The 18,369-nt window shown below is 41.1% G+C and overlaps 1 protein-coding gene across 2 annotated transcripts in view; it reads left to right on the top strand.

The window, feature by feature from the left end:
• The window catches only part of slc12a5a (solute carrier family 12 member 5a), a 127,707-nt gene extending 109,621 nt beyond the window's left edge, over positions 1 to 18,086 (top strand). For both annotated transcript variants that reach the window (XM_029501654.1, XM_029501656.1), the window contains 22 exons: positions 2,385 to 2,439; positions 3,110 to 3,240; positions 6,088 to 6,335; positions 6,763 to 6,974; positions 7,815 to 7,982; positions 8,244 to 8,342; positions 9,479 to 9,536; positions 9,636 to 9,810; positions 9,947 to 10,065; positions 10,354 to 10,452; positions 10,571 to 10,690; positions 11,601 to 11,705; positions 12,063 to 12,231; positions 12,418 to 12,613; positions 12,948 to 13,117; positions 13,338 to 13,469; positions 14,101 to 14,208; positions 14,764 to 14,889; positions 15,710 to 15,942; positions 16,138 to 16,152; positions 16,375 to 16,508; positions 17,995 to 18,086. In XM_029501654.1, the coding sequence (XP_029357514.1) occupies positions 2,385 to 2,439; positions 3,110 to 3,240; positions 6,088 to 6,335; positions 6,763 to 6,974; positions 7,815 to 7,982; positions 8,244 to 8,342; positions 9,479 to 9,536; positions 9,636 to 9,810; positions 9,947 to 10,065; positions 10,354 to 10,452; positions 10,571 to 10,690; positions 11,601 to 11,705; positions 12,063 to 12,231; positions 12,418 to 12,613; positions 12,948 to 13,117; positions 13,338 to 13,469; positions 14,101 to 14,208; positions 14,764 to 14,889; positions 15,710 to 15,942; positions 16,138 to 16,152; positions 16,375 to 16,508; positions 17,995 to 18,086 (2,964 nt within the window). The remainder of the gene's footprint in view (positions 1 to 2,384; positions 2,440 to 3,109; positions 3,241 to 6,087; positions 6,336 to 6,762; positions 6,975 to 7,814; positions 7,983 to 8,243; positions 8,343 to 9,478; positions 9,537 to 9,635; positions 9,811 to 9,946; positions 10,066 to 10,353; positions 10,453 to 10,570; positions 10,691 to 11,600; positions 11,706 to 12,062; positions 12,232 to 12,417; positions 12,614 to 12,947; positions 13,118 to 13,337; positions 13,470 to 14,100; positions 14,209 to 14,763; positions 14,890 to 15,709; positions 15,943 to 16,137; positions 16,153 to 16,374; positions 16,509 to 17,994) is intronic.
• Positions 18,087 to 18,369: the final 283 nt, after the last annotated feature.

The following is an 18,369-nucleotide window of genomic DNA, read 5'->3' as shown; positions in this document are numbered from 1 at the left end:
TTGTCCAGAGCTTTCCAAACAGACAGAAACCGTCCTCTATCAGGTACCCACAGCATCCACAGTAGCTTCTCATCTCCTATATGTATTGGCTTAAGCACTAAGTATGGTTGATTTGTTTTAAAATTATATATCTGTGAAAAAGTCTAATATATATAGTATTTATTTAAAATACTCAATGGCAACATAAAGAATATTGTATCTACTAAAAGACCCAGCAGCTTTATGGACTGCATGTCAATGTGAGAAGGAAAAGTCTAAGATCAGAATGTTATCTGGTATGAATTTTAGTTGTAGAAAGCACTGAAAAGAATGTAATTAGGAACTGAAATACATGAGTCGAACAAATATGTATACAGTTACAGTTCCTGAGTTTCAACATCAAGGCCTCAGGAAAACCAGCGCCTCCTCTCTAACTTTGCTGTTTAACTTACTGTGACTGAAATGTATGTGATCTGTAGTCATTTACTACGATCTATAGGACATTATTTGGTTTAGACCCCACTGCTAATGTTGGTCATGTTGTGTACAGTTGCGTGGCGATCACATGAGTGGCTTCTGCCCACATCAGATGAAACAATTACTGTCTTATCTGCTGTGGAGGGAGAAGAGCTTGTGGCCTCATTAGGGCCAAAATAGAGAGAGGAACAGAGCCCAGTCCCCCTCACCAGGCCTGCGGGTCACAGTAACTACATTACAGTCTTCACAGAGACAGATGTGGTGAGAGACAAACATAGGAAGCATGTTGTCCTCTGGCTGGGAGTCACCAGACTCTCTTCAAAGATTTCACCTTTTTGCCTCAGCAAGAACTGAATCCCAAAGCTAATTTCACCTGGTTTGTTTGAGCATAATATTTGGCTATTCCGTAGTCTGGTTACAATAAACTTCTAACTGTACCACTTCTACTGTTATTGTGTTAATGTGGTACCTTCGCCTTGGGATTTTTCTTTGCCAAGGTTTCTGTTGACATCCAGTCACAGTTGAAATGTTAATTTCCCGGTCACTGCTGCTGGAAATGTAAAATATGTGTTATGAAGAGGTTTAACCAAGAAATAGTTACCCCACACTGGCTACATACAAAAAAGAAATTTGAAAGCTTTCATAAACTGGCCAGAAGCTGAATCACTGACAATACCAGTTCTGTGGACAGCAAAAAGTTGTAGAAAGGAACAAGTAAAAGTAGGAGATGCTTTAGAGGAGAGCACTGATTTTTACAAGTCTGCTTTCAGGTCTCCTCCTCATACTTCTTTTTCTGTCTCCATCGCTCTCTTTCATGTGAAGACAATGTAAAAAGACACTCAAAAATTCAACAGTAGCGTTTGAAAGAATGATGAAATCTTAATGCTTCTTTGTACTGTCACACACACTCATCTCTCTCTCTCCCTCACTCACCCTCTGTCTTTCTCGCTTTATATTCTCGCTCTGTTTCATTTTTTATTGTCCTGGTCTGTTATTCCACTCTCTGCTTGTATGCCGTCCTCTGCAGGGCAATAAGGGCTGGCAGTTCATGATGCAGGCAATTAATGATCTCCGTTCCAGCATGCTCTTACATTTCTTGCGGTGTTTTTTTGTGTTTTGCCTTCTCCCAATCGGTACTGGAGTTACATGTCAGTTGTCATTGATTGACAGGCCCTGTAGCATTATTATTTTTCTAATCAACACCAAGGAAGCTTTAGTGTTAAGCATTGTTGTAAATTGCTGCTTTCCCCATATGAACTCCAACACAGGGTTTTTTGAAGTCACATGGCCATCATCAAATGATGGGCTTCACTGGAAAAATACTTAAATATGGCAACATTACTTCTAAAGTTAACAACTGCTAGTTAACACCATTAGTAGACAAACATAAAATATTGTACAATGTGTGATTTTTAGTTGGTTGAAGTGTTCACCGTTTTTCTCCAGACTGAAATATCCTCAACTATTTGAACTCTTCCCGTGGAATTCATGGTACTCAGAGGATAAAACAAGATCTCAATAATCCTTTGACTTTCATCCACTGCCACTGTGACGTTCTCATTTGTTGTTTTTGGTAAAAATGATCTGGTAGCTATACAATGGACACCTTTATGTGCCCCTGGGGACAAACCAAACAATCATCTGGTTACTCACTGACATCACCGAGCATCAAAATGATTTTTTTAATATAATTTTACTTACTTTCAATACTTATAATAACTTAAAAACCACAAAAGCTAACATTGAATCTGCTGACATGGGGACATTTTCATTGTGGGCATGCTGATATGATCCTTTTCAAAGGATAAAAGGATGAGTAATCAATCAATCAACTTTTCATATATACAATATATGTGGAATCTGGTAATTCTAATGATGATCTCTTCTTTCTCCTGCTCTTCTGTCGTATCCCTCCCCTCTCTGCGTAGACTATGCTGACTGCCATCTCAATGAGTGCCATCGCTACCAATGGAGTAGTGCCAGGTGGGTGAGCAGACGCTGGCACCACACAGCCAACACTGTTTGAAGCTGTCCGCTTCTAAATTTCTCTTTTCACTGATTGCTTTTGGCAAATCACACCCAGCGCAGCTTGATATCCCCAGAAACATTAAAAGCTTTAGTGTGGGATCTTGTGCACTTTAACTTGTTGTCACACAACATTATTTACACAAAATAAAGCATCAGCCAAATGCCTGAAATTTAAAAATGAGTGTATGTGTTTGAGTCTGTGTGCAGATACATGAACGTACACATTAAAAAGCTATATTTCCTAACATGAGCGCACAGCAGGGTCAGAGCAGAACCACTCGTGGAGAAGTGTTGGGCTGAACATCAAGCTATATGCTACTGCAAAGTGTTGATTAAATTCAGTTTACTTATGTGCTATGGATGTATTAGTACACCATTAGACAACAGAAGTGCTAAATACATTTAGAAAAGATGGGTAAAAAACTAACCCTGCAACCAAAAATACAACTACTGGAAAGCAATGAAGCAAAAGAAATGCGTGTGTACACAAATGTTTTAAACCACATGTTTAACTCCATGGAAGGTGATCATTCATTGCTGACATTTTTATGAGTGAAAATTAGAAAAACCAGTCACCACACACATATTTTTGATTTCTTGTTAACTTTATTGTGTCTGTGCATAGCTGGAGGCTCCTACTACATGATATCCCGTTCGCTGGGCCCAGAGTTTGGTGGAGCAGTCGGGATATGTTTCTACCTGGGGACCACCTTCGCTGGAGCCATGTACATCCTGGGGGCCATTGAGCTCCTCCTGGTGAGACACATCCTTAATTCATCTGCTGTAGATGACCATAGATGGAAAAGAGTTTGTATCAAGAAGAGCGTAATATAAATATAATCAATCCTGAAATGACTTGTGCATAAAAGCCCAAGTTAGAGCATTTCACAATCAGCACATCACCTTTTTTATTGATGGTGATTGAAATCCCACAACTTTTCAACTTTACCAACTCAACCTAACAACTTACAGTATGTCTGTATGTACAGAATTTAACATAACCCCAAAACAGAAACGGAGCACTTGCACTATAATTACAACATTCACCCTCAACATTAAAATGCAAACACGTGCCTTCCACAGTCTGTTGTGCTTGAATTGATAATCTGATTGAAAATGACTTGATAATAGACATCTAAACGAGGTGTTGCAGTTAAAAAAAAAAACAAACAAACAATAATAATAAAAAATCCATTCCTATTTCTCACCACAGATTAATTCTAAATTAGACTGAGGTTTCATCATTTGTTCACATTTCCAGAACAGCTGCCATGTTTTTTTAGACTGCAAATAATAAGCAAAGACGGATCACAGCCCAGTGAGTGGGTTCATGTTGATGAGAGTGAAGTAGAGAACTGTCAGCACTCTATTGTACAGCCCATTTGAAATGACATTCATTTCAGGCTAATTCATTCTCAACGAGCTAAAGGAAAAATGACGGGACAGCGTTGCCAGGTTAGTAGAGGACGACCGTCAAATCACAGCTTTTCCTTCCCTGCAGTGAACTCTTAAACATCAAACTCTGACAATTCTGCCATGGTGTCATAATGGGTGCTCTCAGGAGGAAACTCGTGCCATTATGCGGTGATTGCACAATTGCCACGAGCCAATATGACCCCTTAGATTAAATGATGTTGGGAATACATAAAAGATTCTCTATCAGGTTGGCCACATCAACAATAAAACTGATGCCAGTGTTGGAAGTGGTTCAATGACAAGAGGGAAGGAGCCAAAGAAAACCAAATTAACAGCCATTCAAAGGAAAGGCAATGATGTCTACTGACAGCTTCATCGCTCTGTGCCATATGTACATCTATTTATTTCTTTTGTTTTATTCAATCAGGTTGAAGGTTTCGAGTTTTCTAACATTTAAATTTGTTATTCAAGCCAGGCCTGATGTAGCCTGATGAACTGGCAGTGTCACCGCAGTTTTCTGTTCAAGTTTGTTCATTTCATTCTCACTGATGTCTTTTTTAACAGATAAGAAATCTGTGAACACTTGTTGTAAGTGTTAGTGTTGTGTTGTAAGTAATGAAGTAATATAAGTAAGTAATGTAAGTAATAAAAAAAAGTGTTTTTGCCCATAATGTTTCACTATTCCTTTAATGTTGAACCATCATTACACTGTTAATTTGCCTTTTTTTTTTGTTCCACTAACGACTTTCATAGCTGCTACAATTTTTTTCTTTCTTTCTTTCTTTTAATATCCAATATATTCCAAATCTCGCGACCTGACCCCAGATGAGCGGATGAAGATGGATGGATATTCCAAATGATAAATGAATATACATTTATATATAATTCAAAATAATCTAGGAGCAGGTTGTCTTCAACTCGGATTCTGATAGGTTGATGAAATGCAGGGAGCTTTCATCTCGATCTTCCTCTCCTCCGCCTTTTATTACAGTCCTCTCATCCACTGCAGCTCATGCTGCATTGAGTTGTGGGTAATTATGCAAATATTGCATTAGTGGGAGTTCAAGATGCAGGCAGAGTAGCAAGACGATTCCTTGAAACAGCTCTCCTTGGTCACTTTGGTCCACTGTTATTGACATACAGGAGTATTTTTATTATATTTATTAATTCTTTCATTACTCTCCTTCTGGGTGCCTCTAACGAATATGCAGAGTTTGATTATGCCTGGAGGTTAATTCTGTCTTCTGGGTCAAAGCTGGCTTAGTTTCCATTGTAAAATAACAATCCCTGCAGAATTGTAAGGAGTGGATCTGGAGAAGGCTGATTTAAATATGTTTCATCCTTCCACCCAAGCCAAGAACACAAACTGATGCTGCTATTTTAGGAAGCAAGAACAGTTCATGGTGAAGCAGGAGATTTCTTTGCCTAGTGATACGCTGTTCTTAGCATCAGACCACTTTCTCCAGCCAAGTGACCGATCTGAGCCACAGCTCCCCTTCTTTCTCTTCTCATTATTCTTTGCTCTTTGTGGTGATTAAACAGTTTGTGTGGAACCAAAATGATTATTTTAAAATACAAAAGAATTTCCCATGCTTATGTAACACCCTCATCATGAATCATCCAGAGCTGATGGCGGTTGCTGACGGGATAATTAAGGGTTTACCGTTTTATATATGATTGGACTATTCTTAGTTTGACCTGTAGTAACTGTGTAATAATGGCAATTTGAATATTAATAGCATGCTTTGGTTTTTTAATTAAGTTGAATTTAAATAGCAGTCAGTATTATATGTGCTGCTTTAAGCTCCAGAGGACTGTTAATGTGAGCATCACATGTTTTCACACTTCACAGAGTTGTCCGTTTCACTCACCTCATCCCTCGCTGCCTTTCTCGCCTCCCTTTTATTAGATTTCATCTTTTTTTTTTTTTTTACCTTGTTTGAAACATATTCAGCTGTAAACAATGAGTTAGAGGTGTAGATTTGTGACCTGAAATCTGCCAGTTGAAGTCCCCAGACAGACTGGGGAAAAGTAAGGAGGGAATGACTAACACTTGCACTCGCTGAACAACAACCACCAAGATGCCCTCGAGCAACAATGAGGCAGGATGGAGCTTTTATGAGAGGAATACAGGTGCGCTTTCAAACAGAGAGACAAAGAATCAGTAATGAAATCTCTTTATCGCAGATATACATAGTTCCCAAAGCGGCCATCTTTCCCCTGGAGGGACTGGAAGGTGCGGAGGCGGAGGCTGCCTTGCTTAACAACATGCGTGTGTACGGGACCATCCTCTTGATCTCCATGGCCACCGTGGTGTTCGTTGGTGTGAAGTATGTCAACAAGTTGGCCCTGGTTTTTCTGGCCTGCGTCATTCTCTCCATTCTGGCTGTCTACGCTGGGGTCATCAAGACCGCCGTCGATCCTCCATACTTCCCGTAAGCTGAGAGACCCATCAGGAAATAATACACACCTGTACACACAAACACAAGTACGCAAAGACAGTTGCATCAGTTGAATACTACGCAGTACGCAATACTACGAAATCAATGAAACGGTTACGTTTTCCTATATTTAGTTTTGCTTTCATTCAAATAATGTTTTCATGTGTATTCAGGCTAAACTTTGAGATCTACAGCTACACTACCTTCTTAAATCAAGTATTTTTTGTTTGTTAAATCAGTTTAGTTTACCCTCTCTTGTTTACTCTGTGGGGCTGTTGCACCAAACGAATCAAATCAAATTGCGACCTGGACATGACATTTTGCGATTTTAATCTTTTCTAATCTTTTTGAATCTTTACTCAAGCACTGAAAACAAATCAGAAACATCAGGCATCACATTTTGTGACTTTCTTTTCTCCAGCGTGTGTCTTTTGGGGAACCGCACTTTGGTGTGGAAGACCTTTGATCTGTGTGCCAAGACCATTGAGACAGCTAACGGGACAGTGACCACCCAGCTGTGGCGCATGTTCTGTGATTCACCGTACCTCAACGCTACCTGTGACAAGTACTTCAGCGAGAATAATGTGACTGTGGTCCAGGGGATCCCGGGGGTCACCAGCGGTATCCTGGCAGGTAGGCTCACGCAGTAAAGCATAACTGCATGCACAGTACACAAAATTTGGCTGATTCCTTGTCAACTGACTTTAAATATTTGACATCTTTTCTTTAGTATCAGTTGTAGCTGCCTATAAGAATGCTAATACAAAAGTCACGCTTTACTTTTTCCTGATGTTTCCTGATGCAACAAGATGGTTTCTTTATTTCTGACTGTTGAAAGTCTTTGAAGGAAATATAGTTAAGTATCTCTGAGATAAAACAGATGAAAGTAACAGAAGCACTTATATTTCTCAACCTCGGGCTTACTTACTGAAGCAAGAGGAAGTCCAGAGCTGGAATGACCTTGTTTCACTCGAGTATTATTTGATAGGCTGACAGTAAAGCCTGTGTCAAGGATTCTTATTTGTAAATTAGAGCCCATGGTTAGTACCGTGCCAACAAAGTGTTCATCCCCCCTCCGCCTCCTCCAGGAAGTTTATATGTTGACAGTAATCAACTGAAAAATGTCCTTCAACGTCAAAGTGAATACAGATCTAAATTGATTATCATTCATTCAAAATACATGTAATCCATCTTCTCTAAAAGGACACGACTGTCTTTGGAGCAGCCAGTTGTTTTTCACGTTTCTGACTGACTGTGACATTGAAATCCGTCATTGTAAAAGAAGAAACCACATTAAAGCTATTTTGAGCTGCGGTTGTAAAACATGAATACTTTAAAGCGGTCAATACTTAACAAAGACTCTTTGTCCACAAAATATCACTTCATGAGACAGCACGATCATCCAAACTGTAGCTCAGGTTTGGAATTTTACCGTGCCCTTTGTTCTTCCCTTCATGCCTCTCATCTATCCAGACAACCTGTTTGGAACCTACTATGAAAAGGGCGACCTGATTGCCAAGAAGGACACGTATTCAGTGGAAGAGGAGGACGATCCTTTGACCAACGCTAACCGCTATGTGTTGGCCGACATCACCAGCTTTTTCACACTGCTAGTCGGCATCTACTTCCCCTCTGTGACAGGTGACAATTTGAAAACATTTTCATGGCTTCCCAGCGCAGTCTTTTGTTTTTGGGGAGGTTTTATTCTAGGACAGAGCCAACTCATGAAATAGATGCTGAGATTTTCTGCAACGATTACAAATTTTTTGTAATTCTGCAACTGAAGATATTTCTGAGTCCGTGTTTCTCACATAGCAAAATACAATACAATTAAAGCACTGTTTGTTTTTATGTGTGCAAATATCTCCTCTGGACCTCGTGGCTTCTCGTCTGTCTGTTCAGGGATCATGGCCGGCTCCAACCGCTCTGGAGACCTGCGCGATGCCCAGAAGTCCATCCCCATTGGAACCATTGCAGCCATCACCACCACTTCCACTGTCTGTATCCTCTCACATCGAATAAATCCACAGAACAAATAAAAAGGCGTGTTTGTCAATTTTGAAGACTAATATTTCTATAAATTACATATTTTAAAGCCTTTCAGCTCAGCAGACTAGGTAGGTCCCTGCACTGATACCTGTAGCCTTAAGTCAATAACTGAATGAACTCCCCAGGACTGTTAATGCAACACAAAACCTAATTCGAATCTCGTTTATACTAGACATCTAAAAGTACTCCTTCAGCTCTGGCCAGCTTTCCCGTCAAATAGTATTTCAAGCTCAGTGATGATATGTCACACAGCACTTGTCCAATTTTAGAAGGACTTGAAGCGATGATACACTCTGGTGTTTTGCTCTGCTTTAACAAAAGCACACTGATAGGCCCGCAGGGAGTGCCATAATTAAAGGTCAACCTTTTTTTTTTTGTTTGTTTGTTTGTTTGTTTTTTTTACGTTGACAGGCCAGAATCCCTACGATACCAGTCGGATTTTGATGAGGGATTTTAATTTTTTCTGAGTGGCCCAAAGTATGCCCGTAATTTATAGAAGCTGACTGTTAGGTGTCAATGATTTTTAGAGGTTTGTGCTTTTGTAACATTATTAAAATGCTATTATGGCTATGGCACCAAAGCTGGTTTGTTATAGGATGTATAATGATCTTATTATCTGAAACATCACATCTTCACTGCATCACATGCAGAGCAACAAAGAAGGCCTGGGTGATAACTGGCCTCTAAAGCAGCCATGTTTAATGTCTTCCATGTATTTCACAGTAATCAGCTTGGGGTTCTAACCAAATTTGATTAGAACTTCTAATCGCATCATTGAGCTGACTATGCACTCAGAAGTTAATAAAACGGAACGATATTAGTTCCAATGTCACCGATGTATTAGATATCATCCTAAACTAAATCGATTGATGTCTTTTCCCAGCTAATATATATAATTGAGTTATCAAGTGATGAAGTGCATTTTCGGATCAAAGGTTTATAATTGTTATAATTAAGCCCTGTCAATCATTAAACAGATCTAATTTTAGAATAGAGTTCAAGTGGCAAAACACACATCAAACGTCCACCATTTGAAAAGCACAGCTATTGTCTGTATCACACAGCTTTCCTGACCTGTAAATGTTTAGACATGTCCAGCGTGATTCTGTTTGGTGCCTGCATCGAGGGTGTTGTGCTCAGAGACAAGTGAGTTCATTTTCCCCTGAGGCAAACAATGTGCTATAAATGATGTGACAAAGAGAGGAAAATTGGAAACTGGAAGAAACCTTTTCTCGTCTCCTTTAGGTTCGGCGAGGGGGTGCACGGGAATTTGGTGATTGGCACTTTAGCTTGGCCGTCACCGTGGGTGATTGTGATTGGCTCCTTCTTCTCAACCTGCGGTGCAGGGCTGCAGAGTTTGACAGGAGCTCCTCGTCTGCTGCAGGCCATCGCCAAGGACAGCATTGTGCCTGCCCTTCGGGTCAGTCTGTATGCTCATTTGCATGTCATGTGCATAATGTTCCCCTCCTTTCTAATGACTACTGCAACAAACGGGAACAATCACTTCAAGCATTGTTATTTTTAGTGAGAATGTGTTTTCTGTGTAATCCCTGCAGATTTTTGGCCATGGGAAAGCCAACGGAGAGCCCACATGGTCCCTCCTGCTGACAGCTTGTATCTGCGAGAGCGGCATCCTCATTGCCTCCCTGGATGCTGTGGCTCCCATCCTCTCCATGTGAGATGACAAAGTCTCAGATTTTCAGCTGTTTTTCCAAAAAGCAGTTGCTTCCCCCACAGTTCCTATAACAATCAAATATGAAATTTTATGGCTCAGGATTTAGCTCATTATACTGCTTTTCTTCTTCTTCTTTGGTAGCACATACTGTACAAGTAAATGTGAAAGATTTGGAGGCATTGTTGGATATTTTGTGGACAACTTCTTCTTCTTCGTGGTCTCCGTTTGGTGAAATCACGCATGTTTGTTTTAAAACCAGAGGATTCTGTGCTTTTGTGCTTCCTGTAGGTTTTTCCTCATGTGCTATATGTTTGTGAACCTGGCCTGTGCCTTGCAGACACTGCTGAGGACTCCAAATTGGAGACCTCGATTCAAGTTCTACCACTGGTCAGTTCATCGGCTACGACTGACTGTATTTTGTGTTTTAAATCATAATTTGGGTCCTAAAGCACATCTGCCTCTCTTGTGTCTTCCTGTTTGTGTTTGTAACTCCCTATCTATGCAGGACTCTGTCCTTCCTGGGTATGAGCTTGTGTCTCACTCTTATGTTCATCTGCTCCTGGTACTATGCCATTGTTGCCATGGTAATCGCTGGCTCTATCTACAAGTATATCGAGTTCGCAGGGTGAGTGGAGTGCAACCCCAAGTGCGATTGGATTTGCTGGCTGCCATAGTGTAGGCTGATGTGTGTATGTGTGCTTCCAAGTCCACACAATCAATCATTTTTTTCTGGGCGGTTTGAAAGGAAGATTGATGTTTTCGATTATAGCTCCACTGTTGTTTTGGGCTCTCGTCGTCTCGGAAATATGTGTGACACAGAGCATCCTCCTTTTGATTAAAAATAATAATAATAATGATAAGAAGAATGTTATAATTATGTATCTCTTTGTAGTTGATTGCATCTCTTTAGATCCATTTTTCAAGTCTTTGATGTCATTGTATGTATCTTGATGTAGCTTGATGTCCTTTTGTGGCCGTGTTGTATCTTTTGGCAGCCTTTTTGCTTTTCTTTGTAGTCATGTTGTGTCTCTTTGTAGTCGTTTTGCATCCCTTTGTAGATGTTTCAGGATGTCTCTCAGTGAACTTTTGCAGGATTCTCTGTGCTGCTGGTTCAAAAGCTGCCATTGGAATTTTGCAATTAGTTCACTGAATATGAAGAGTGAACAAATAAATTTTAACAAGTAAACATTTTTAATTGGACTATGTTGGAAAATATTCAGTATTTGAGGTAAATGTCATCAGAATCCACCTCTTTTAAGTAAGTGCAGTGAAAGCTGACTGCAGCCCAGGCGCTCCCTGACCCCTCAGGCCCTTGTGTTCATGACTGGTGACTGAAAGGCCCATTCAGTAATCCTTCCATACTTATGGTGCACACTGGCATACTCACATGCTGTGATTCCCTTTGCTGAGTGACGCTGCCAGTCCTCAGTCGCACTGTAAATGTGCTTCACTGTGTTGATTGCATCACTGTCACTGTCCGTTTTTGAAATTCATAGTGAAGCAGCTCATGTTGATTGGTGCTGTCTGCGTTTCAGTGCGGAGAAAGAGTGGGGTGATGGGATACGAGGTCTGTCTCTGAGTGCTGCACGTTACGCTCTGATCCGGCTAGAGGAAGGTCCCCCCCACACCAAGAACTGGAGGTACACACCAAGACCACCCACTGCGCTGTTCTTTCATGGCCCTAATCGACAGACAAATTTTCATTTGTGGAGATGTTCAGGCTTATTCATTTCAGTTCAGCTCAGTTATTCGTGACTCTTCTCTGTTTAACGGTCGAACTAGAAAAAGTGTTTATTTATATGAACACGTCACCTTTTCGTGATGTCTCCCATTCCCAACTAGGACTTTTACTCTGCCAACCCAGCTATTTCTAACCCTAACCCTAACCCTGCCTTTATTTAACTCTTCAACGATCATCTTGCCCTTTTCTCGCTTCCAACTTCTTTTTCCACACTGCAGTTTGAATTTCTCTTTCCTCTGCCCTAATCTCTCTTCAGGCCTCAGTTGCTGGTTCTGGTCAGTACAGACAGTGAGCAAAATGTGGAGCAGCCTCGTCTGTTCTCTCTGACCAACCAGCTGAAGGCAGGAAAAGGTCTGACCATCGTTGGGACTGCTCTAGAGGGCACATACCTGGAGAACTATGACCAAGTCCAACGTGCAGAGCAGGTAGGAAGGCTTTAACTATCAATGACTAATATAAATTAATGTTCGAACATGTTTCAAAAATGTTTCTGTGACAGTATTTACATTACATGACTTATCATTACTTAAAGATGTTGTATCAATATGAGAAGTCCTTCACAGGCAACCCATCTGCACTTTGGTAACAATCATTCTTTCACCATTTTGTAGGCATTGCGTAAACTGATGGAAACAGAGAAGGTGAAGGGTTTCTGTCAGGTGACTGTGTCTTCAAACCTGCGTGACGCTACATCCCACCTAGTCCAGGCCAGTGGGCTGGGAGGCCTGAAACATAATGCTGTGCTGACCTACTGGCCACGCAACTGGAAGCAGGCAGACGACCACCAGACTTGGAGGAACTTCCTCGGTGGGTCACTGAGAAAAAAGAAAGATATATTTTTCTTTTCTTAAAAAATGTAGAAACCAGATCATTTTGGGCTCATTTGTTATGTGGACAGGTTGGATTGGTGCTCCTGCTGCTAACAGTGTTATTGATCAGAAGCAACGAACATGGAAGCTCAGAGAAACATGTCTATAATAAAATTACTCAGTGTCAAACCCTGAAGCTGGGGTTGACCACAGCCTGTCAGCTATATCAAAACAACTTAAAAATTTAAACAGTTTCTGTAGTCAGGACAGTTTTTGGATGTGGTACGGCCGATGCACTCTATCTCTGACTGCATCTCTCTTATGTTCATCAGAGTTGGTCAGAGAAACCACAGCCGCTCGCTTGGCTCTGCTCGTTCCAAAGAACATCGCAGCCTTCCCGTCCAACGGTGAGCGCTTCACTGAGGGTCACATCGACGTGTGGTGGATCGTCCATGATGGAGGCATGCTGATGCTGCTGCCCTTCCTTCTCCGCCAGCACAAGGTACTAACCAGCTACAGCAACAACTACTGCAGCCAAAGGCAAAACAAGCACACATGACTAGAACTGACAAAGCACAGTTTAAATCCACTTTCAATTTGTAGTAGATGTTTCTAACTAAAATTTTGTCTTATTTATGGTAAAAGAATTATATTCAGTAGTTAGAGAGTATAAAAGAGTGTTACAGAGAGTGTTACAACTAAATGACATTTTTGCTCTTCAGGTCTGGAGGAAGTGCAAGATGCGCATCTTCACCGTGGCCCAGATGGACGACAACAGCATTCAGATGAAAAAAGACCTGACCACATTCCTCTATCACCTCCGTATTGATGCTATGGTGGAAGTTGTAGAAATGGTGAGTTTTTTTCTCATCTAGACTCACTTTAACAAAATTATGTTGTCAGCAGTTGCAAGCAGGAAAAATAAAGAACGCTTGTTGGATTGTCAAAAAGCATCTTCCATTTGACCTTTCCAAACTTTGTTTGTTGCATTTTCCAAAAAAAAAAAAAAAATTCACCAATCACCTTCACTTAACCCCAGTGATTGGAATAACATAATGCTGTAACTCAATTACTAACTCAGCTCCTTTTTGAAAAAAGGAACTGATTACTGTGCTTGTTTAAAGTAACAGTAACACTGTTTAAAACAGAGCGGGGCCACATATGTACAGCTGCAAAACTGAAACGGAACTGAATTAAATCTTTAAAGCTGTTCCATTATTCAGCACCTCTCCTTCTGTTCCATTATTTCCACTGGGAATTTTGTCACATTCAGACTCGAAGCGAAGTCTGATCCGTTCAAAAATGATCCTATGTTGGAAAGCCCCTCGGCCCTCTCTATGACAGCAGGCTTTCTGAAAATCGTTTAGAGCAGAAACACATTTAATTTCAGACTTGGTCGAATGATAGCCTGTATAAACAACTGTGTAAAGGCTGTAAAAACACATAACAACTAGAACAATCAACCATTTTCTTGTTTCATCGCAGCATGACAGCGACATATCAGCCTACACGTACGAGAAGACTCTGGTGATGGAACAACGATCGCAGATGCTTGAGCAGATTAACCTGACCAAGAATGAGCGTGAGAGAGAGGTAAGAAGGTTTATTTATGCCAGTTTGTTGTTTTGAATTGCGCTCACAGATGCACACAGGAACTTCACAATTTGACGGACCAACTTGGCATGATTCTACTTGACAAGATTTAACTTGACACATAAACCCCTCCAGACAAAAGCATGTCTACGCTTAAATCAGAGCAGTGGGACACCATATTTATCCCCTCTATCACTGTGACCACAGACACTACATTGCTTTTGTGCATGGCTGCATGATGATGTTTGACAGAAGATGTGAAAACTAAAAATATTGAATATATATTAAAAGATATTGATCTCAGTTACATTATTACCTCCTCATATTGTCCGAGGAGCTGTAAGATTTCTTGTCTAAGTCATTTTATAATATTAATAAAACCATATGAATTAGTTGCACTTTTACTCAGTGAATCATTGTTGATATGCACTAAACAAATGTCTTGCAAAAACATATTACTGCCTTGTTTTGTTTTTCACGAATACTGCACACAAAGCTCTCAGCTCAGATTGCCGCTCTCATCCCTCTCTCTCTCTTCCATCTGTGTCCTCGCAGATCCAGAGCATCACTGATTCATCCCGTGGGTCCATCCGCCGTAAGAACCCAGCCGCCGTGACCACACAGCTGAGCGTGACTGAGGAACCGCTGGCAGCCAGCAAAGAGGAGAAGCCTGAGGAAGAGGTAGGACCAGCTTTTCCATTCGAGGAGAGTTGACCTCCATTCGAAGGGTTAAGTTGCTGTGAATGCCCACAATTACGTGCTTTAAACACAGGAAGGAAAAATAATGTTGATTTTTTGTTTTGCGTTACAATTTTTAAACAACCAATTAACATGATAAAAAAAAAAAAAACATTGCATGCAGATCGTATGAGACAAAACACAGAAAGTATACACAGAAGTATATTAATATAAAAGGCTAGTGACAAAACGGAAATATTAATACTCCTATTGGTTTGAAACCAGAGCTCAATGTTTTTGAAAATCTTGTCCACAGTAAACAGCCGCTTGTTTGCTTTGCATAGCATTAAGACTGGACGTGGGGGTAAACAGCCGGCCTGGCGTTGTCTCACATAATCCACCTTACATCCTCAGTCATCTGAAACATTCTGTCTTGCTTTTTTAATCCATAAGCAAACATATGTGGAAATTATTCTTCACATACAAACATTCAGCTGATCTCCAATAATTTGATTCCAGCGGAGTTGAGAAGGAAATGTCCTTTGCCCTTTCTGGAATTTTTGAGTTTTCTGTTGAAATAAAGTTGTCTAATGATGTTAGAAATTCAACCATGTTTTGTCACTGACAAAGAAACCAGGCAATGTCTCAGAAGAAAAATGGAAATCCACCATAACGCTTCTCTTTCTTCTCCCTCTCTCAAACACTGTGGCTCTCTGTGACTTAACCTGCATTCCTACATTTCCACGTCAACTGTGACTCTTTCAACCTTCCATGTAATTTACATGTAAATCCACATCCGTCCTCTTTTCCTCTCGTCTCATAGTCAAAGTCGGCCTCTTCCCCTTTTCCCTCCCCCACTCAGGTTCAGCTTATCCATGATAACACCACCCCAACCAGCCCAACAACCCCAGCCCCCCTGCTGACCCCACCAGAGGGGGTACAGAGCCCCGGGGGGCAGGTCCAGATGACCTGGACCGAGAAGTGTGACGGGGAACCGGCCAAGCCGCCTGGCGCAGCCACACCAGAGGGCATCAAAGACATCTTCAACATGAAGCCGTGAGTGCTTTGAAATGTCCAGCAAACTTTTACCTGTTGTAAAGGAAAATTATCTGCGTGTTCATGCCAAAGAATGCCTCCAGTCTGCAAAGTTTCTTTTGCACAATATACAACCAAAGAGGTTTGCAAAAACACTGTGAAAGAGTTTGAGAGCTTAGCGCTGATATTCGTGTCTCTCTTCTTCCCACGCTGCAGTGAGTGGGAGAACCTGTAAGTACTTCAATTCCTATAAACCACATTCAGTCCATTCACATCTCATATTGACCAGGTCAGTCACATGAGCAGATGAGGATGGCATAGGTGTGTGAGTGAGCATCTGTCATCTAAACCTGCTCAGCATCACAAAATGCTGTGTAAAATGTAAGATATTCAAGCTTTAATTGGTATAAATCAGCTCAACCTCCTTTTTGTTTTTGCTTTGTTTTCACTCAGGAACCAGTTCAATGTGCGACGTATGCACACAGCACTCCGGCTGAATGAAGTCATTATCAAAAAGTCCTCAGAGGCCAAGTTAGTCCTCCTCAATATGCCTGGGCCGCCCAAGAACCGGACCGGGGACGAGAACTGTATCCTTCCTTCCCCCTGAAAAAAGGAGGTTTACTGATAGAAGTCAGAGCTACCTTCATTTTAATACACGAGTAAATATCTGCGTCAGGGTTTTTCACAATGAGCAGCTTAACCCTTAAACAGAAACAAGAATCATCTCTGGGACAGTCAGTGAAACGGTCACTATTCACCACCAAAACTCTCACAGCTAATCCTGCAGCATGTTGCTGTTTCTCAGGAAAAACCAGGAGGCTGCTGGCTGCTGAGGTTTTAGTTGTGCTCTCCAGACTCTGAATTCATTTGTATTTTGTGCTCAAGTTCGTAGTTTTAGGAACAAAAACAGCACGAGTTATGTGTGAGATGGATAACAAACACAAAAGTAGTACGTAGGATTTAGTTTCATTCTTTTTAACTACGCATTGCATCCTGTCAGTTACAGTAAAGTGTAAATTTTGAGACTGCCCCCAGAGCTTTGAATGTCAAATCGTTGTTTTTGGTTTTATGGCCTGCAATCTTATTGTTTGCTTTGGTTTTTGTGGTTTTTGCTGTAATGAACCTTGTTAAGGCAGCAGCTGTTGGATTCAGTAAAAAGCTTTGATAGTTGTATAAAGAGTTTAATCTAGCCCTCTCTATATGTGAAGTGCGTTGAAGTAATATTAAACTCACCTTACACTAAAACGTCCCTCACAAAACAGCAGACCCACAGCACTTAGACGCATATTCCTTCAGGAATGAGTGGAGATCAAAAAAGAAACAAAGAGAAGGTGAATATTATTCTTACTTCAGGTGTATGCTAATATCGGTCTGCGTCAGATGTAACTGTGACTTTGGAAGGTGATTTGGTCATGTTATAATTAGCTGAGTAGCTGAAAAATCAATTAATACAGCTTCAATAAGTTTAAGAAATGAATTGAAAATTATATGTAGTGCAAATGTACAGCAAGAGAAAACCTAATTTTCACTGAGAAAAGATCTCAGAGAAAGAAATAATCCCATTACTAAAGCATAAACATGAACAAAACAGGATTGTTTCCCATCAGGGAGGATAAAGAGTCTGGCTTGAAAGCTGTGCTGAATGAAACCTTATTATCAAGCTGACTTAATTAAGACCTGCAGATACAGACACAAGTGCAACAAAACAACAACAACAACAAAGCATTTGCACTGTTTAGCTCTTGGGGGCAGCAGAAACAAGCTGTTAACAGAATACAACGCACGTTTTTAAATTGAGATGTGAACTGTTGTCAAAGATGAGACGGGGGGGAACATTCTGGTTTACGGCCACCTCATGACTGTAAGTCTGATAGTTCATTTCCGTGTTCTCCAACTCCTGAGGGAAATCTGTGGCTTTTTTTAGCTGGATAACGCTCAGCTATATTCAAAGTTTGCTGCAGGGCAGATTAGCTGCTTTAACGCTCTCATATTGAAACCTGACTCACCTGCTGTGTAATGTACAAGTATGTCCTGCATTGGTTTCTTCCAGTTTCCTTAATGCTTCTCTCTCAGACATGGAGTTCCTCGAGGTCCTCACTGAGGGTCTTAACCGGGTCCTCCTGGTCCGCGGAGGCGGCCGTGAGGTTATCACCATCTACTCCTGAAAGAGCAGCCCCGTCCCTACGACTACCCCTCCACCCTCCCCTCAGCCCTGTTCCTGTGTCACCTTTGCCCCCGCCCTCTCATCGATGCTGCTTCATCATCACGTGGCCCCCGGATCATTTATTTCTGTAAGATAGTCCTCTCACACTCAACCAATCGCTCAGCTCAGCTTCAGCACCTCTCCTTCTGCTCCATCCTCAGACCACTGAGCAGAATCACATGCTCAGATATGAAACCTTTCATTTTAGTCTCATAAGCTACTATATCTATCGTAGGCTCTAGATT

The sequence above is a fragment of the Echeneis naucrates genome, chromosome 5 (genome assembly GCF_900963305.1).
Source record: "Echeneis naucrates chromosome 5, fEcheNa1.1, whole genome shotgun sequence".
Classification (NCBI taxonomy): domain Eukaryota; kingdom Metazoa; phylum Chordata; class Actinopteri; order Carangiformes; family Echeneidae; genus Echeneis; species Echeneis naucrates.
The sequence above is the reverse complement of the archived record's forward strand: the minus strand, read 5'-3'. Positions and strand labels throughout refer to the sequence as shown.